At 37.8% G+C, this 19,985-nt stretch overlaps 1 protein-coding gene across 1 annotated transcript in view; it reads right to left on the reverse strand.

Annotated features, from left to right (window-relative positions):
• The window catches only part of pcdh15a (protocadherin-related 15a), a 412,089-nt gene extending 406,586 nt beyond the window's left edge, over positions 1 to 5,503 (reverse strand). Inside the window, exon 1 of the mRNA XM_055162873.1 lies at positions 5,410 to 5,503. Within this exon, the coding sequence (XP_055018848.1) occupies positions 5,410 to 5,503 (94 nt within the window). The remainder of the gene's footprint in view (positions 1 to 5,409) is intronic.
• Positions 5,504 to 19,985: the final 14,482 nt, after the last annotated feature.

Raw genomic sequence — 19,985 nt, forward strand, 5'->3', positions numbered from 1 at the left:
TGACAAGCCCCACCTCATCATGCTGTAATTTCACTACAGCAAGCAGTGAAAACTTTTACTGAGGATATAGGGGATAGGTGCAAAACAGAACATTTCTGAGCAGTCAAGCAATACAGCATTGCTCAAACTCTAGATCTAACCAGGTGTAAACTGAAAATGACAGACAGCAGTTATAATACAAGCCAATTTTGTGTAATATTTCCCCTTTAAAAAGTCTATTTTAGTGTTAATGTCACACAAAAGTGCAAAATTATTCTTGGTTCATATCTTCAGATGAGAACTGCAAGTAAAAATTGTAACCAAATTGAAATTTCAATGTGAATGGGCACAATTATCAAATCACTCCAACCATTTTGAAGGCTTTAATACTAGTATTGTTTAGCAGTTCATGTTTCAATCTTCTCTCAGTTGTTAATGCTCCAGGACTTGTTTAAATTGTACACTGTGAACTGAATCCAAATTTCAAATCTAATTACAACTTTGTCAGAAAACATGTAATCAGACAGTTTCCTAAAGCTGTTCTGCTCTACTACTACTGCTGTAGGCTGTAGGGCTTTAGGCGATGGTGTCCTAATCAACCAACATTTGCATTAGTCAACTAATAATTTTATTTTTAAGGATTTAAATTGGACAGCTGCAGAAAGGAGAAGTGACTATTTTAGATGGAAATTCTGTATTTATTTTAAAGTCAGATTAAACTCATGATTCACAAGTTTAAACTGTCTTCATAAATACATTACTGCTTATACTTTTTACAGTTATTTTTGCATGATCTCCAGTGTAGATGTAGTCCTCTGAATGCAGTGTGGGTAGAGATACAGAATAGTTTTTAAAGCTTTTGCCACGTCCCCTTTTAAGTTAAATCATAAATCGACAGGACATGTCTTTAGTCGACCAATAATTTCTTTAGACATTCTTCATAAAGGACTAAATAAAGGACTTCATTTTTGTACACACATGAATCATCGCTCCACTACCACTCACATGTCAATGTTGATATGTGTTAAGCTATATCTCAGTTAAGCAAAAGATGTTCATTTTGTCTTCTTATATACTTTAACTTCTTGGGTTCTTTTTAAAGACAATGCAGTAAAGTGTGTTTACCTTGTTGACATGTTTCGGCTGCTCGCTGCAAGTCATCTTCAGAACTGTCACCGGTGTTGGTGGTGACGTGTCGTATATCAGCTGTTGTTACTTCCTGTAGGCGTGGTCAGCCTGATGGACCTGGCAGGTCGCTCAGACTGACCACGCCTCCCGACAACAAGTTCAAACGCTGGATCAAGGAGGCCATTGAAATCAGGAAACGAGGCACGGACAGCATTAACCAGGGACGACGGCGCGTTCCTCCTTTCACACACCTGGGACACCCTCCTCCAGAGAACACCGGGCGACGGGAGGCGTGGTCAGTCTGAGCGACCTGCCAGGTCCATCAGGCTGACCACGCCTACAGGAAGTAACAACAGGTGATATACGACACGTCACCACCAACACCGGTGACAGTTCTGAAGATGGCTTGCAGCTAGCAGCCGAAACATGTCAACAAGGTAAACACACTTTACTGCATTGTCTTTAAAAAGAACCCAAGAAGTTAAATATATCTCAGTTCCTCCATGCTGAATGGCCTCACAAGACTCACGAGAGACCCTTTGAAGCACTCACCTTATCTCCTGTTTTTCAAAAATTTCTTAATTTCACTACAACCTTACCTATTACAGATATTATAAACAAAGTGTGTGAGTGTATCTGATTGAGGTGCTGAATAACACCCCCCCCTTTTTTTTTTTGTCTTTTGTTTTATTCTTTCTTTTCTTTTGTCTCCTTACTCTATAGATAATGATCTGTACAACCTTATAGAACTTCAAAACCACAGCCCCGGCCTCCAGCACACGGCCCAGCCCCACAGGCCTGAAATCCATTGGAGCACAACGTTGCCTCCTCCTCCTCCATGACACTGTGATGTGGCTGACAGGCTGCCAGTCACTCTACAGTACAACGGACCACTTATCTATGCACACTGCCAGGGCTCGGATTAAGACATCAATCACAGTCTATCCCTTTAAGGAACTGTGTGTAGCCTTTGCTCTTATACAGTACTGCAATCACAACTGAACATGGGTTGCCAGTGCCTTAACCTGCACACAGGCATACACGTTTATCTCTTTCTCGGTATATGGACAGCACATACTCCAGCAGATTAATGATGCTGCAGATGCTGGGGTTTAGATAGTAGGGATTCAGGTCAGAGAGAGTCCTTTTGTGTTCAAACCAACTGGACAAATAATAACAAACAGCATGACCATTATGTCCAATATTTTTTCGTGATTAAGAATAAATCAGCCTTTCAAATATTAACAGTAAAAGCTATATTTAATTTAGGTCTAAGTGGTAAATGGGGGCACAGTTATGTTTACGGAATTCCAGCTAAAAATCCTAAAGACTGTTCCTTTAACCTTCAAATATTTCTTCTTCAAATCACACAACTGCTGAAAACAAAACAAAAGATAACCAGCTTTGTATTCTACTCACCTTCAACTATCTATAAAGCGCTGTCAATCATAACTGCACATTCTTTTAGCACTGAATATCATTTGAACGGCAGCATAGTCCCACATTAGCTGTCAAATATACAGAAAACATAGTAAATATTGCGAGGAAGCTAAATTTGCTGAACCTTTATAAAATCTACTTTGAACTATGCAAATTTGTGGAAACTTATTGAATATCTAATAATATAAATCATCTCTGCGGAGAAAACTTTAAGCAAAACTGTTATGGTTGTTTTGTTTTTTGACCTTTTGAACCCTACGTTAAAATCTGTTTTTAATGTTATAGAAAAAGGAGTTAGGGGATATTATTTTTCAGTTATGAGATGACAGCAGATTTAAAAATAGTTCATAGTGTTGACTGGAAAACGCACACTTGACCTAAGAATCAAATATTAATGCATTTCTTAGTGAAAATCTGAAAATAGTTAAATGGAGATATTTGCTTCAGGCAATGTGAGAATCTCTTTTTGAGAAAACCGCTTTTAAAGTAAATATTGCATAACACAAGCCAAAATGCTGCTTAGTAAATGCGGCGCACACACTCCTATGTGCAAGACTCTTAATAGCTATGAAAATGTGTAGGCAGCAAATGACTGTACTTAAAGATACAGTATCTGGTAAGGAGTCCATCACCTGCTCATCTTCATCAAAGGTTATTGCTTTGCCAGGAAGACTCCACAGCAAGGCATTAAACTCTATTAGAATTTATTGTATTGCAAGTGATTTTAACATTGCATTCTGATTGTGAGCATTCTTCCTTCACAACAGATCTGACCTGTAACCTGACCTTGTGGGGTAAGCTGCTTGTCTCTTTGCAGATACACATTTAATGGAACACAGTGGAGCATTCCAGGCACAATAATGGCATCTCCATGAAAACAAGAAGGTAACAAAAGCAGACCCTGAACCAGAAAAGTTACATTCTCAAACGTATGCACTAATGAAAAAGGAACATAAATTAGAGGGACAGTCCGGAATTTAAGACATAGGACCTCATTTCCTAGTGAGCCAGAGTGTTGGAGACGTGTGGAGACACTTTTTTAAATATTCCATCCAGTCCTTGTATTTGCAGAGGTCGCTGGTGCTAGGCTAGTGCATGTCAATGGCCATAATTAGCCTGCTACTAAAAACAGTCTTACTCACTCCACCTGAACAGCCGAGGCAAAACAATTATAAAGCCAGACTGTCGATGTAAATGTCTGCATTGATAGAATAATTTTAGAAGTAAAACCAACCTTGCATTTGAAGGATTTATAACTGAGCATCAGCAGCGAGTTGTACTTCCTGATAGAAAGCTTGGCAACAGCGGACTGATATCGCCTAGCACCTATCTTACCGGCAAAGTAAAATTCCGCTGCTGCTGAGAAAATAGTCCTTCAACATGCAACGATTTATGCGATGCAAGGTTAGTTTTATTTCAAACGTTATTCTATCAACACAGACATTTACATCAATAGTCTGGCGTAATAATAGATTTGCATTGGGTGTTTTGTGGAGTGGATAAGACTGTTTTTTTTTTTTTTTTGTGGTAGACTATGGCCACTGACATGCACTAGCCTAGCACAAGCAACCTCTGTAAATACTAGGACTGGATGGAATATTTTTTTTAAAAGTGTCTCCACATGTCTCCAACACTCTGGCTCACTAGGAAATTAGGTCCAAAATTCCTGACTCTCCCTTTAAAATACATTACATCTTATCAAAACATGTAGGTCAAACATCTAACCCTAAACATTATCCACCTAAAAGAACTTGTAGTAGAGGACATAGACACTGTATATATCGGCCAATTTGGAGTTGAGTTCCATATTTGAAATTCCGAGTTGTACACGGCAACCAAAGATCCTATTAGAAACAAGGTGGTTGAAGATACCCACACCCTTCTCACCCGCACCACTGGTTTTACAAGGGGGCACCACTTAGCAACAAGGCACGATAGCTGTCAATCAAACCTGTTGCTAACACTAGCTGGGGCAAACCTCGAGGAAAAGAAAATACCTGATTGGTCTAATATTATTGTTCATACTTTGACTTATGAACAAAAAAGCAAAAACAGGATCAGACAGAGGGAGTTAAAGTGAACATTTTAAGCCCAGAATGAAAAGCCTAACAGCAGCAGTTACAGAGAGTGGAGTCACGACTTTTCAATTGAAAAGGAATTGGAGCCTCGATGGAGCCAATTTGCGCCCATGTTCACTTCCTATTTGAAACGGGGAGGCTGGCAGGTTAGCCACGTCCACTTCAATATACAATCTACTAGAGACTGACAATTCTTTTATGGCCAATACCAATACCGATTGTTTAGAATGAAGAGTATGGGATGGCCGATAAGCTCTGCCAGTATTTTTGGGCCAATTTTGATGATTTTCCTTGTTTAAATTTACTACAAATTCACCCACCCTCCTTTTTTTTTTACCACAAGCCTTTAAGAGAGCAGTGTTTCCCATTTAGTGGATCTCTAGTGCAGCTCTAGTTCGGATTAAAGTGTTAAAATAAAGCTTTGTGTGCATTTTTTAGGCTGGAAATCGACCAAAACAAAATACAAAACATAATACCTATGGGGAGGTTTATAGTGGATATACTAAAAAGTCCAAATATTGGCCCAATGTGATGGAAATATATGTATATATTATCACCATTTATATTTTTTCTCTTTGTTACTATATTATATTGTGATGTGTGAGCTACTGCGTCCAAATAATTTCCCTTGTGGATCAATAAAGTCCAAGTCTAAATAGATATGATCTGTGTCAGTCAGAGACCCAGACCAGACATCACACCCCGTATACTGGTTGTCCGATATATCGATCTCTCTTTACAATCTAGGGTAGAGGTCTATCTTGCTGGCCTGAGCTGTTCTTACCGCCGTTTGGCTCCTGGCCCCAGCTGTGGCAGAGCAGAGAGAGGAGCACCATTCCGGTCCCCAGCCACGAGATGAGCCACCTCCCCCGCCGCATCTTCTGTCAAGCCTTATTGCCCGTCCACCTGGAGAAACAGAAGAAGAGAAGAGGGTGTTTCACTCATGTGTCCACAGCTGTGACCAACATACACCGCTAGATAATTACTACATCGACTTCAACACACGAAAACTGGAACTATAGTTTTGGGGGTTAATATTTATCCCGTGTACATTTTCTTTGCACTACTCGGAATTTTTTTGTTATTTTTTGACTATATGATAAGTGCATTGTGCAACGTTTGTGGTGGCAGATCTGTCAAATGCTTTTCTTCAGAGCGATGTTATTGCTCTGTGTGGAATGTCCACAATATGACATTAAACTTAAAAAAGTTTCACAGTATGACATTAAACAACTCTACCTTAAACTTAAAAAGATATGACATTAAACAGCTCTAACTTTTTTTTAAGTTTAAGGTGGATCTGTTTAATGTCACTGTGGAATATTCCGGGCAAAGCAATGACATATCCATAAAAACCAACAGGTGATGGACCCCCAACCAAAAAGTTTTAGTGCACCTTTGAGTCATTGAAGGTTGAATTAGTAACTCCTATGACTCATTACAGATGCAAGCCAAGTATTACAGTGTTTCACTTTGCTGTTTATTTATTGTAGCTCATGATTTCTAACAATATTTTAGATTTAGAGTCCTTTTTATGGTTTAAATCTTCTCTTTCTACTTTATTAATGTGTCAGCGGCATAAATTAGTTTCAATATTATTGTTTATTGTCTATATTTTCTTTGGCAATTTATCTCACTTTAAAATTTGCTACTGTGACAGGCCTACAGTCAGGCCATTCATAAAACACGCAATGTAAATAAAGACTGGCTCCAAACTTTTTAAAACTTTAGTAACTTGTGCATATTTTATTATTTGCTTTTTTCTTTCGAGACGGTCTGTGCTACGGTAGCTCTTCCATTTTCCACAAAACTATAAAACCCATTGATTCATTCACTTTCAATTTTCTACCCAATTTGTTCTTTCAGTAGTTGCAGAGGGCAGGAGGAGGCACACAACAGAGCCGCTTTGGACCAAGGTTGAAATCAGGACAAAAAACAGCAAAACTATTTACCCTGTCCTTCAGGCTATTTAGAAGCACTCATCTAATATTGTTTAGAGTGGGATGCAGCGTTTCCAGTACATATAGTAACAAACAAAAACAGTATTTAGAAATTAACGCATAAGCGGTAAGAAGGAAAGACATTGTACTTGAAGGTAATTTTTATAATAGGTTAGGTAGGTACTCTTAAAATTAGCTTCCAGTAAGGGTGCCAAAGAATCAAAAATCAGATACTAATCGACTGTAAAGCTGTTATCAAAACTAGATACTCATTTGAACAGGTGTTGACACTAAAAAAGTCACACTCATGAGACAGACATGAACCTATTCACAATAACTTTAGAACAGGGATCTCCTACCAGTAGCTCTCCATGGGATTTCTGAATTATATGTATTGTGTTTACCGTATTTTCCGGACTATTGAGCGCACCTGAATATAAGCCTCATCAACTAAATTTTAACAAAATTTTTAAGTTGTACATCGTATATAAAAGCCGCACCTGAATATAATGTTTTCAAATTCAGGCTGTCTGCTTTTATCGCCTCTGAAAGCTTTTGTTGTCTTTCTGCATTGAGTCAGTTTGTCACACTGCCATTGCCAAAATCTCACCATCGACTCAGTGGTGCCAAGCTCACGTGGAGCAGCTCGATTTCCTTCGACAGCCACATCAATTGCTGTTAACTTAAAAGCTGCATCATCTGCATTTCTTTGTGTGTTTTCCATGAGGAGGGTTTGTGTATGAAGCGCAAAATAACTGTTCAAAACACAATCAGATGAGCACTTTCCTTGGCACATTCTCCCATCTCTCCCCACGCTCTACGTTGCATGACTCCTGCAAGAGTGTCCAGTCTTGTCTTCATATCAGTGTCTTGGAGGATTTCAGCAAATTCCAGGCTCTCCCTGGGGCGGGGCTACTTCTATCAATCAGGTATGAGTGGATGTCCAGCTACTGAAGTCTGAGACGGTTCTTCTCACCATTTATTAACTTATTATATTTATTAACTTATTTTATCACATGGCGATAAACTGTTTGAGTGCACTGACAATATCCCTAGCTAGTGTAGCAACCTCATGTTAACCCTAGATCCATGTGTTACCTGCACAGACAGCGGTGTTTTCTGCACTTAGGCTGCGCATATTCGCTGTGTTGCCAAACCACAGACTGTATATATGAATGGACAGTGTGCCAAACAAAGAATCTGTCCATATATTAGCCGCATCGTTTTATTAGCTGCAAGGTTCAAAGTGTGAGCAAAAAGTAGCGTCTTATAATCTGGAATTTACAGTAATAACTAAAATCTGATTATTTACCATTGTAAATGTATAATTTTGATTCCTAACTTGTGCACTAATAAATGGATAAAGGCAGTGTTTCCTGCGGTGCTTTATAGCTGGGGTGGCTACCTTGACAACAATTGTCCCCAAACCACGTGAACCCTCACAAAACCTCACTCTCGCCCCTGGTACAGTATCTCCTCTGTGGGAAACACTGTAGGCTTGCCATGGCTCTTCTACTTTCTCAATTTCTTGCAATCGCTAACATTAGTAGCTGTTTTGTAAAGGTGGCTCACCAGAGGAAAAAGGTTGGAGACCCCTGCTTTAAAATGATTTTGAGCTGTATCAGAACAAGTATAAGAGCATATAGACTAGTATACGCTCATAGGCCACAACCTGAATGACTGAAGGATTACACAGATATAAGACAACATGGTAATATATAAAGAAGTACAATTTAATGTTGAGAATCACATTCTATTGTCTAAATAAAGAGTGTTGTTTTTTTTGTTTGTTTGTTTTTTAATCATGATCATGGTACTAGAATTGATATTGAGTATCGAGTATATTCCTTTGAATTGAAATCAATTTTTAAATGTTGATATCTGGAAAACTAAATTGTATACAATATTTTATTACACTGTGTAACTGTGGTGAAGAGTTTGCCACTTGCTTGTCTCCATGGAGATGATATTGCTTTACCTTGAATGTTCCATAATATGACATTTAACTTAAATCTTACATTTAATACAATTAAATACAATATGAATTCATACAGTAAACAGAGTAATATCTCCACAGATATGACCTGTAACTTGGCCTGGTAGCAAGTAGTTCCTTGTTTCCATGACGATGATGAAATCCAACCAAAAAGTTACACAATGCACCTTGAACAATATGCTCATGTAAGTCTTCAGCAAATGAGCTTACATCAGCAAAATGCAAACACTACTGCACACAAAATCAATCTGTCCAAGGTTTTTTAATACTGTTATCTTGTTCAGAGCTAACAGCTGTCTCATAATCAGACGCTAGTGAGTTTATAGTCGGACAAAGCAAAACTAATCTGATCTGCAACACCTGTGCTTTGTAAGGTCATTTTCCGGAAACTATAAAGCGACAATAATTGAGTAAAATGCACGCATATTTACATAATGTTCTGTATCTTATATTACAGATAGATTAAAGGGCCCATATTATTATTTTCCGATCTGTTATAAAGCTGTTGCCTCATCACAAACATACCTGGAGTTGTGTTTTGTTTAACACACAAATTATACCTGCATATTTAGGATGAGTTTTTCTCTTAACCATAAAACACTGTCCGCTCCACTGTGTTTTTAAACTCTATACACCTTTACTAGGATCATTTGAATCATTTCAGACCTGGAATTACCCATCTCTACTGAACAAAAAGTAAAAGGTAGCAGTTACGTCAAAAACAATAACTTCATGACATCATAAGGTAGAACAGAGCATTTTGAGCTTTGGATTACTTTTTTTTTTAACTTTTGGATTACTCAAGCCTGTGTGAATGAAACAAAATGCAACTCCAGGTATGTTTTTCAGTAGGTAATAACATTATAATGACTTAAAGCGCACAAGAGTCCATTTTGTTTAATATAGGACTTTCAATACATTGGCTCACTGTATAGTCTTAATATATTCAGCACTGTTGCCAATTTTTACTGGGAAAACTATCTAAGTGTGATTCTTCTGACAAACATTCCAATAGAGATTATATTTGTGATTCATGTTTTAATGATAGGGCTCTCTGCAGCATCCGAAAGAATTGACAAAAAGACTGAAATATGAACTAACAAACTCATACAAGAATCACATTTCAGAGCAGATTGTACAGCTTGAAACTACAGGGCTTGCAGTTTTTTGTTTTTTTTACGCAGAGTAAGACAGAATATTTTGTTGTTTGTGGTACTTCAAAACTGCAGCCTTTGCGATTTGCTAATTCTGTCCATTTAAATTGTGATAATAATGATTTTGATTCTATCTTGCAGTCGTAGTTGCAACTGCTGAGTATCAATTATTGGTAAAACATTCATAAAAGTTAAATGGACATTACGTGTACATATTTTAGTGTACATGTAAACAAGTCTCACTCTATGCAGTAAATATGAAGGAAAAAAAAGACACAATCAAACTTTAAAGGTGCACTGTGTAACCTTTTGGAGGAAGGGTTTATCACCTGCTTGTATCCATGGAGAAGTTATTATTAAACTTGTATTCATTGCATTTAATTCAATTCACTTGCAGGAGATTTTATTGTCTTGAAAAGCATGCCCTCTTACTGACAGAAGGGTCACTTATCCATAGATCTGAATTGTAACTTAGCCTAGTAGCATCACCTGCTTGACTTCATGGAGATAGATGCTTAAAGCCATACTATGGGACATTTCAGGAATAGAAAATGACAAGCAGACCTTCCTCCAGAAAGGTTACACGTGCACCTTTAATCAAGTAAAGTCAAACAAGAGCTAGGGTTACTATTAAATACTAAGGATTTGACTCAATACCGATTACGATACGACAAGATGTTCCTTAATGTAAGAATGTAATTTTCAGACACAAAATATTACTTTTTTAATCTTACCATGAGATCTTATACTTCTGATAAAGCTCAAGAACTATAATAAGTATCTAGTTTCAATATTAGTTTTAGAATCAGTTAGTATCTGATTTCCAATCCAATACAGTTCACATTATTTATATAGCACATTTCATGAAACTGTGCACAATACAAATAAAGCAATACAATGGGAATATAAAATAAAGCTCTAGTCTTTGATAAAACAATAGAACTATTCAAATCAAATAAGAGCTATACCAATAAATAAAACTGTAATATCTATACAAATAAAATAAAAATGATGATAACAATTAAATAATAATAATAATAATAATTTTAATGCTTTTGACAACCCTACTTACTATAAAGTATTTGTTTTTAGTTCTGTTTTTTGTTGATTAGTTTCATTTTATAGCCAACAACCAAATGAAATTCTATATAAAACAGCAGTACAATGCAAAGAAGGCTTTTAAACACTCATCTGAAAATCTATTTGATCCTCCACCAAACCACAGAAAGACAGGGCAGGTGACGGGCTGTGAAATCAGGTGTCAGAGCATATGGTCAGGGCCAAGAGGGGGATTCACCGCTCTCGTATCTAAGCATTTGTGACTAAACCACAACTACTATCTGCTGCTACTCATCTGTGAATGAAGAGGATCCAGTGAGTCATTTCTGTGGTTAAGAGTAAAACCTCCATCAATATGCACATATATCTGAAAGCTAAAAACTTCTAAAATTTGCTTGTGGATACTTGGTAGAGACTAGTCTGCGGTGACCATGTTTCTGTAGCTACTCATTTTCACTGGTATAGATGCTGACAAAAGGAAATAAAGTAGGACAATTTTGGAATTTCCTTTAGAATAGTTTTAGGATATCTACAGTATATCTGCAATTGCATTAGGTCACATAGTAATTTTAAAGATGCACTATTAGGCCTGTAACGTTAATCAATAAATCAATTAATCGTACGATAACTTTTCTGGCTGCGTTAATTTCTATTTGCATGCTTGTTTGTTTTCCTCTTCTCTCTCGCTCTCTACGAAAGAGACTGAATGTCAAAAGGCTTCTATCGCTCTGTAGTCACTTCTTGTTTCCTTAGCGTAAGGACACTTGAACAAATGAGCCGCAATGCTAGCGCCGTCAGAGCACCAAAACTGTTCATCACCGTGTGACAAAAGTAAGTCACGATGCCAAATCAATATGCGCCAAATGCAGCAAGTGCGCAAACGATGAGTAGAAATGGCTTAAACCTCAAGACCCAACATACACCCATACATGATTGACACAACTAACCCCACTCCTGGGGGAGCCCGAAAACCGCGGAAATCCCACAAGGCACCAACTCGATACCAGACAGGACAGCGGCTCTCTCATAGTGAGATAGGCTCATGTAGAGTGAGCTAATACAAACACTTAAAGACCAAAATGATGAGTCCACAGCAGCAGCTACAGAGAGAAGAGCAACAATATTCCAATCTAAATCAATGTCTAAAATAACTTTTACGGGCAATTTTGTTATAGAGACTTAATAATCCATTTTATTTATTGTTTTGGCTGTGTTTGGTTCAACAATGGTTTATTCAAGTGCATTTTTTTTAACAAGTCCATGCTGTAAACCAGACTTCATTAGGCTATCCTTATGTTTACAAGTCAAGTTTTATTTAGGCCTATTGTTTTTGGTTGTATTGCAGTCGCTGTGTTAAATGTTCATTAGAAAGTTTATTGATCTTTGAAAGGGTGTATTTGCATTTCTATTCATTGTCATTAATTGAAAATGTCAATATTATCATTTATTACAATAATTTCTTGGTCAATTAATCATCCAGCAAAATCTGCCATCATCACAGGCCTATGCACTATGCAACTTTTCAGAAGGGCATCCGTCACCTGCTTATCTTCATGGAAATAACGTTTTGCCAGGAATGAATCTTGCATCTATTTAATAACAGGTGTTTTAGGAAAAAAAAAGAAATCTGCTTTTTTTTTTCTAATCTATACCGTCTTCTTGTCACCATGGAAATTTACAGTATGTGGATATATTTAATGCCATGACATTCTAGAAAAAGCAAAACCTCTATGGAAACAAAAGGGCTGCAGGCCTTTCAAACTAAAGCTACATAGTGCACCTTTTCATCTTGTGTTCAAAATTTGGTCCTATTGCCAAAAAGTTTTTATTTTCATTTATCAAAATCTGCATCACGTTGTTCTTCTAAATCCAACTTGAAATTTGAGTTACATGAAAATAGCCTCAAATCCCCTCAAATCCCTTCCAGTTCCATAATCACACCCATCAACCCCACGCCAAGTCTTTCTTCTTCTTCTTCTCTGCGCAAGACCGTGCTCCCTGTAGATCCAACTGAAAAACACACAACCCAAACTCCTTCTCTGAACCAAATCGAAAATTGAATTAGGATGACTGGCCGGGCAGCCGCTCTCCCCGTAGACCAGCATTAGACATGTTACACTTGGAGATAGCTGTGTTCTGTGCTTTTACGGCGTCACAACAAGAGAGATTTCACACTGCGTCCCATTCTCCGTCTGCAGTCTCATCTCCTAGACTCCCACTGCTGTTGGCTTCTGAAGCAGATTTGATTCCCCCGTATTCATACATCCATCTTCCTTAAGAGGGTGTGAGTAAGAGCGCTTTGATCCCTTTCATATGTGCAATGTTGGACCGGGCCAACCTGCCAGCCCAAATAGAGGAGACCTTTTGTGTATGGTTTTATTTGGGTTTACTCTTTGGGTTGACTTGGCGATGTCTTTTTAATGCCTTGATAATTGTTTTTTGAAATTATTTATTAAAGGGTTCATGTTACACTATTTTCTGATCCGTTTTACAATGTTGTTTTGTCATCACAGACATGTCAGGAGTTGTGTTTTGTTTCATTCACACATGATTAGAGCACAAATCCTGCAGATTTAGGCTGAGCTCCTCTCTAAAACTGAAAACACTCTGTTACACCTTGATAATGTGATGTCATGAACGGGGGTGTAGTGGGAGTGGTACGCGAGGGTACAACGTCCACCCACTTCTCCAGACATGAGATATAAAAAAAACAAAAAACAAATATAAATAGCCTATAAATTAAATGTCAAACCAGAGCTATTGGCAATGGTGAAAACAACCTGCATAGGCTCATGATATCTGCACTACTGTCCTATAGTGACCTGCGAGGGGACCATGAGGGAACCAGGACTGAACCAGGACTGAACCAGGACTGAACCAGGACTGAACCAGGACTGAATCAGGACAGAATCAGGACTGAGTTCGGGATGGGCCCAAAGGTGCGCCCGCATAAACTATTGGATGACTGTGGGCAAAAGGAGTGGTGCCCCACGGGGCTAAGCACAGCCGTCGCCCAGTTGCACTTTGCGGACACCCTGCTCCACGGGTTCGAGGTTCTCTCTCTCGCTATCAAGTCCAAGATTAGTCCTGGTTTAGTTCTGGTTAAGACCTGATTTAGTCTTGGTTTAGAGATAGTTTAGTCCTGGTTCAGAGCTGGTTTAGTCCCATTTTAGTCCCGTTTTACTCCTGTTTCAGTCCCGTTTAAGTGCTGGTTCAGTCCTGGTTTAGTCCTGATTTTTAGTATCCTGGTTCAGTTCTGGTTTAGATCTGGTTTAGTCCTCCTGGTTCAGTCTTGAGCAGGTGTTGCAGCCTATGATTTATGTTCTGTAGGTGATTATAAATGGCATTAATGTTAATAACATCAATGATGTTATGAATCGCGTACCCCCACTTAAAAAATCCCCATTAAATACTGGACTGTGTTTTTAAACTCCATGCAACTGCGCATTCATCATTTCAGGCCTGGAATTGCCAATCTCTCCTGAACAAAAGAGACAAAGTAGCTGTTAACTTGAAAACTACTGCTTATCATGACATCACAAGGTGGAACAGAGCATATAGAGCTTTGGAAATGTAGACAGACTAATAAACAAGTATTACTCAAACATCTGTGGATGAAACAAAACACAACTTCAGGTATGTTTTGTTGAGATGACAACATTATAACATGTCTTAAAGCTCACAAGAGTCCATTTTGTGCAATACGTACATGTTTTTAGGAAGAGGGTCTGAAATGTCATTTTTCTCCATGGAGATGTTGTTTTGTCTGGAATGTTTCAAAAATGGCATAAAATAGTGCAATCTCCATGGAGACAGCAGGTGACTCCATCAAACTAAGTATTTTCTGGCAATAAAACCCTGGAAGAGAATAAATTTGTTCAAGTTTATACCATACTGTAAAATATTTCTGGCAAAGCAATAACATTTCCATGAGACAAACAAGTGATGGACTACCCACCGGTTATAGTGCACTTATAATTACAGTAGGCTGAGTTCTATCTTATTATATTATTTAAAGATTTTTTAAAAATGGGTTTCAGCTTCTTTATTCCCATTCCCATTTAAAAGATGGATTTTTTTTCTAGCTCACTGCATTGGCCTCAATTTTCTACCTCTCTAACTCAGGGATACGTTTAATTAATGACATCTGTATTGTTTTAATGTTTGGATGCGGATGTATATAAAAGGCTCAACAATATTAATTCCAAATTTAAGATCAATTAGTTAAAGGGACAGTCTGGAATTTTGGACATAGGGCCTGATTTCCTAGTGAACCCAAGTGTTAAAGATGTGTGGAGACACTTTAAAAAAAATAAAAAAATTCCATCCAGTCTTTGTATTTGCAGAGGTCACTGGGCCTAGGCTAGTGCATGTTAATGGCCATAATTACCCTGCCACTAAAAACAGTCTTACCCACTCCACAAAGTACCCAAAGCAAATCTATTATTACGCCAGACTGCCAATGTGAATGTCTGTGTTGATAGAATAATGTTTGAAATAAATCTAACCTTGCATCGCATGAATCATCACATATTGAGGGACTATTTTCTCATATATCAGTCCACCGCTGCCGTGCTTTCTATCAGGAAGTACAACTCGTTTCTGCTGCTCAGACATAAATCCTTCAAATGCAAAGTTGGTTTTACTTCTAAAATTATTCTATTGACACAGACATTCACATCGACAGTCTGGTGTTATAACTGTTTTGCTTCGGGTCGACTCTGAAGTGAGCAAGACTGTTTTTAGTTGCAGGCTAACTATGGCCATTGACATGCACTAGCCTAGCACCAGCCACCTCTGCAAATAAAAGGACTGGGTGGAATATTTAAAAAAGTATCTCAACCTGTGTCCAACACTCTGGCTCACTAGGAAATGAGGTCCTATGTCCAAAATTCCAAACTGTCCCTTTAACAAATAACCTTTAAATAACTGCATCTCCTGTTTATCTGTTTCTTTCATCTGTGTTTGTTTTAATCTATGTCAAGTGTCTTTGAGTGTCACGAAAAGCCCTATACAAGTGTTATGAATTATTAACAACAACAACAACAATATTGTGTCAGAAGAAAATTTGTTTAAAATTAAATCTTAATCTTGTAACACCAATATCCATGTCTTCTGCCCATAACTAGTACAAGTAAACTTCCTGTTTATCAGCTCACAAGATTTGGAGGATGGTGTTACTATGGAAATCAGAGCGTGCCAGGATGTGACCGGGCAAATCTTAGTGGGCTAAATGCTAAATATGTTAGAGTTTTGCATTTTATTAGCTGATTTGTCAAGGACAAACAGATCCCCTTCAGCTTGCATATTAATGGGATCATAGTTTGAAACAGTGCCTAGTATCTAGAAAGCCTTATAATTGAAAGGCCAAATATTTTTGTTGCTTGCACATGGAAAAAAGAAGCAATTTCTGATGTGCACACCCCTGATTAATAGCGCTTACAACTCACAAATTGATCATTATATTTATGGGTAACATTTTGCAATCAACTACACTTTTAATTACCTTAATAAAGCATGGAGGAAGATTTAATACCTAATGAATAAATCATTTATCAAGACATTGCAAAGGAACCTCAATTCTTTAAGTTTTTTTTTTTTTTTTTCAGGTCATTTGTTTCATCATTAATCCAAGCGACTTCTTCAATTCTGACAGAGTTCTGGTAAGTTGCTGCCTTATATCTGTCTGAAGGGAGGAGCTAAATACTGAAACTAACACACTCTAGTTGTTTACAGTAAGGTCTTTATATTATTAAGTCCATTTAAGTACCCTAAGGTGTGAAGTGTCACCTGAGTTTGACTATTTCACATTATGAATGAAGTCTTTGCTCATGCTTTGAGAAGGCTAATTAAAGTGACTTATTGCCAAGTGGAACCATTTTATGTAACAAAGCTTCAAAGGTCACATTTTTGTACAGCGTTTTTTCCAGCTTCAAGGCACTCAAAGCACTTGACATCAAGGAACCACTCACTCATTCACACACACATTCATATATCAGTATACTTAGTAGGGATCGGCATGATTAGTCCTCTAATCAATAATTGATCATTAAGACTTTCGTCGATCACGTTAATTTTTAATCAATAAATCAAATGTAGGTTGCTTTGAGTAGCGTAGTGTAAGGAGACGAGGCTGCGTCTGACAGGGCAAATACTGGAGTTTCGGCCTCACAGTCCCATGTTTGGGCTCTGGCACCTCCTTGGAGATCACTGTACCACTCAATGAGAGTGTTTATATGCACATCAGTATCCCAGGTATGATTGGGTTTTTGAGTATCCCAGTTTCGTCATGGTGCATGTCATGGTTACTGCAACATAAAGTTGAGTGTGCATATGTACAAAAAACAAACATTTTTCAGTCTTTTCATCACAACCATAGCCAAAATAAATAAAGTGACCAACATAAATAAAGTGAGTGAAATGTTAAATAAAGAGCTGCGCTAAACCTGCACACGTATGATCTCTGAAAACATGAACCATCTCCAACGCGACACACACACAGAACAGACTCACCATCAGCATCAACATCCCTCTATCACAGACAGAACACTCATATTCCACTGAGTCGTGTCCTTTAGTCCAACAGAAGCTGAACCGCATCAGTGCACAAGGAAAGAGCTGTTTTGTTTTTTTGTTGTTTTTTTTTAGGCTTATAGTTTATGCAAATTAGCCATGTGGTTTTAAGTTTTGTTTATGTAAAACGTAAACAAATGTGGCAAAGCTGCCTTAAACACATTATAATCTCAAAAGGGCTGATCGGTGGAGAAACACCCTACCAACTGAGCTGCTGTCTAATCTCTCATTTCTAATTCTTCTACGAGTCTTCTACATGAAGCTTTAAAACATTCTGTCTGCTTGAAAAACGTAAGCTTGTATTGCCCGGTAAAGAGTTGTGCTTTCTTGAAGGACACAGAAGTCGAGGTAAGAGAGCAGATCAAAACCATGATGCAGGACGACGAGAAGAGCGCCTGGACAGTGTTTTGAGCTGGTCGGAGGAGAAGGGAATGAAGCAATCACAGTTATGGATTACGCAGCAGGCCAAGTAGCAGTTTTTTATCCCTTAAGTGCAGCGGCTCTGAGCTCCCAGGGAAAAAATAAAATAAAAAATGCCTGTCTTCCTCTGTCCATGTAGTTTCGATTGCCTCTCAACCCAAAGCAGCTCTCTCTCTCTCTCTCTCAGCCTCTTTCTACAGTCACACTTTGAAGTTGACAGACTGTCACAGATGCCCCGATAACACAAATAAAATCCATTGTTGAGCTTTCCGAGGAGTGAGGTGAACAGCAATTGTGTTCCATATATCTCAAGTTCTGGCTTACAATATAGTTTGATAAACGCTTCAATCTTTATGAATAGGAGAGATATTGTTAGTGTTGGTAACATAGCTGACAATGGGTGTATTGAGCGAGCAGGAGATTTCTACAACATTCTCAAAATACAATAAAAAAGAAGAGTTCATTTGCAGATAGCCCTGTCACGATGATTACTATGTCAACTTATGTTTCAGTATATACTAGATCAGTGTTTCCCAAACTTTTTTTCTGGGGACCCATATTTTAAAAGGCACAAATCGCCCCAAGTCATTAGTCATTATTCGTAAACAACAACATAAATTTAAGACCATTACTGAACATTAATGAGGATATTTTATTGTTGACTGAGTGATCGTGTCTCAATTAGTATTACCATATTTTCCAGACTATAGGAAGCACCGGATTATAAGGCGCAATATGAATAATGTTGAATTCTCTCGTCTATTTTCATACATAAATCGCACCGGATTATAAGGCGCATTGAGCGAAACAAACTGATGACAATTGAGACTTTTTTATTTCCTACAAGGAGGACTCAAATATAGGTTGAGTAATAATGTGTTTAATGCAGCTTTGCACACATACATACATGCATTTTACAGAAACAAAACTTAAAACCACATGGCTAATTTGCATAAACTTAAACAAAAAAAGCAAATTCAGTCAGCTTCTATTGGACTAAAGAACACGACTCAGTGGAATATATGTGAAAATTGGTTTGAGGTCAGTAAGCACAACCAGAATTAATACATAAGGCACACCGGATTATGAGGCGCATTGTTGATTTTTCAGAAAATTAAGGGATTTTAAGTGCATCTTGTTGTCAGAAAAATACGGAACTCAAGTTTTCAAAAACAGTTCAAAAACAGTAATCACTGTTTCCCACAGAAAACTGGTTAGGCAAGACAGTGCTGCTGAAAAAGTGAGGAGCTGGTGGTGCGCGGAGGTGACTCAAAAAAACATCTCTTGTGTCCCACCTGAGGGTCCCGACCCAGTCTTTGGAAAATAATGTACTAGATGGAACAAGCATTTTTGGGGTCAGTATTTATCGTTAGTAATTTTTTTTAGATATTTTGATTTTTTTATATTTTTCTGTTCCATGATGATATTTGAGCTGCAAAGGGTTGAATTATGAACTTCTATGACTAACTACTTAAAAGGTGCATTGTGTAACTTTTCTGGTGGAGGGTCAGTCACCTGGAGATGTTATTGCTTTGTGTAGAACAGTGTGGCATTAAACCTTCCCATCTTCATGGAGACCAAACCAGGCCAAGTTACAGGTCAGATCTGTGGAGAGGCAATCTCATTCACAGTCAGTATGCCTGTTTTTCTGGGTATTTCTGAGCTATAAAACCAACTGTAATTTCATAAATGTAAGGTAGAGCGGTCATACTGTGGAATATTCCAGGCAGAGCAATGACATCTCCATAAAAACAAGCAGGTGACGGACCGCAGCCAAAAAGTTACGTAGTGCACTGCTCATGATTTTTAGCAATATTGTACATTTAGAATACATTTTTGTGGATAATTCTGCTTCATGTTTTGGTTTAAATATTATCATTTACCATCTATATGTAGTTTAAGAATGTATCACACTTCAAAATTTGTTATTGTGACAGGCCTATTTGCAGATATTTCTGTTTTGAAGATTTGTCATTGTTGTTTTCCACCATTCCTTTGTTGTTTTGTTACCATATATTGTTGACAGTGAAGTTAGATACGATTTGCTAAAGGGGTGGAATCATATTTTGTATTGTTAAAATCGACGTGGATTTTGAAAACACTGCTACACAAAGAATAAATTGCAGCCCTCCGACAATTTTTTCAAACAGCAATTTGAATTCTCTTGCAAATGAACTCTTCTGCAATTTTACACAAAGGTATAATATGTAGATGTTTT

The sequence above is a fragment of the Boleophthalmus pectinirostris genome, unplaced genomic scaffold, assembly GCF_026225935.1.
Source record: "Boleophthalmus pectinirostris isolate CB_2022bp ecotype Guang Dong unplaced genomic scaffold, ASM2622593v1 HiC_scaffold_5, whole genome shotgun sequence".
Lineage (NCBI taxonomy): Eukaryota > Metazoa > Chordata > Actinopteri > Gobiiformes > Gobiidae > Boleophthalmus > Boleophthalmus pectinirostris.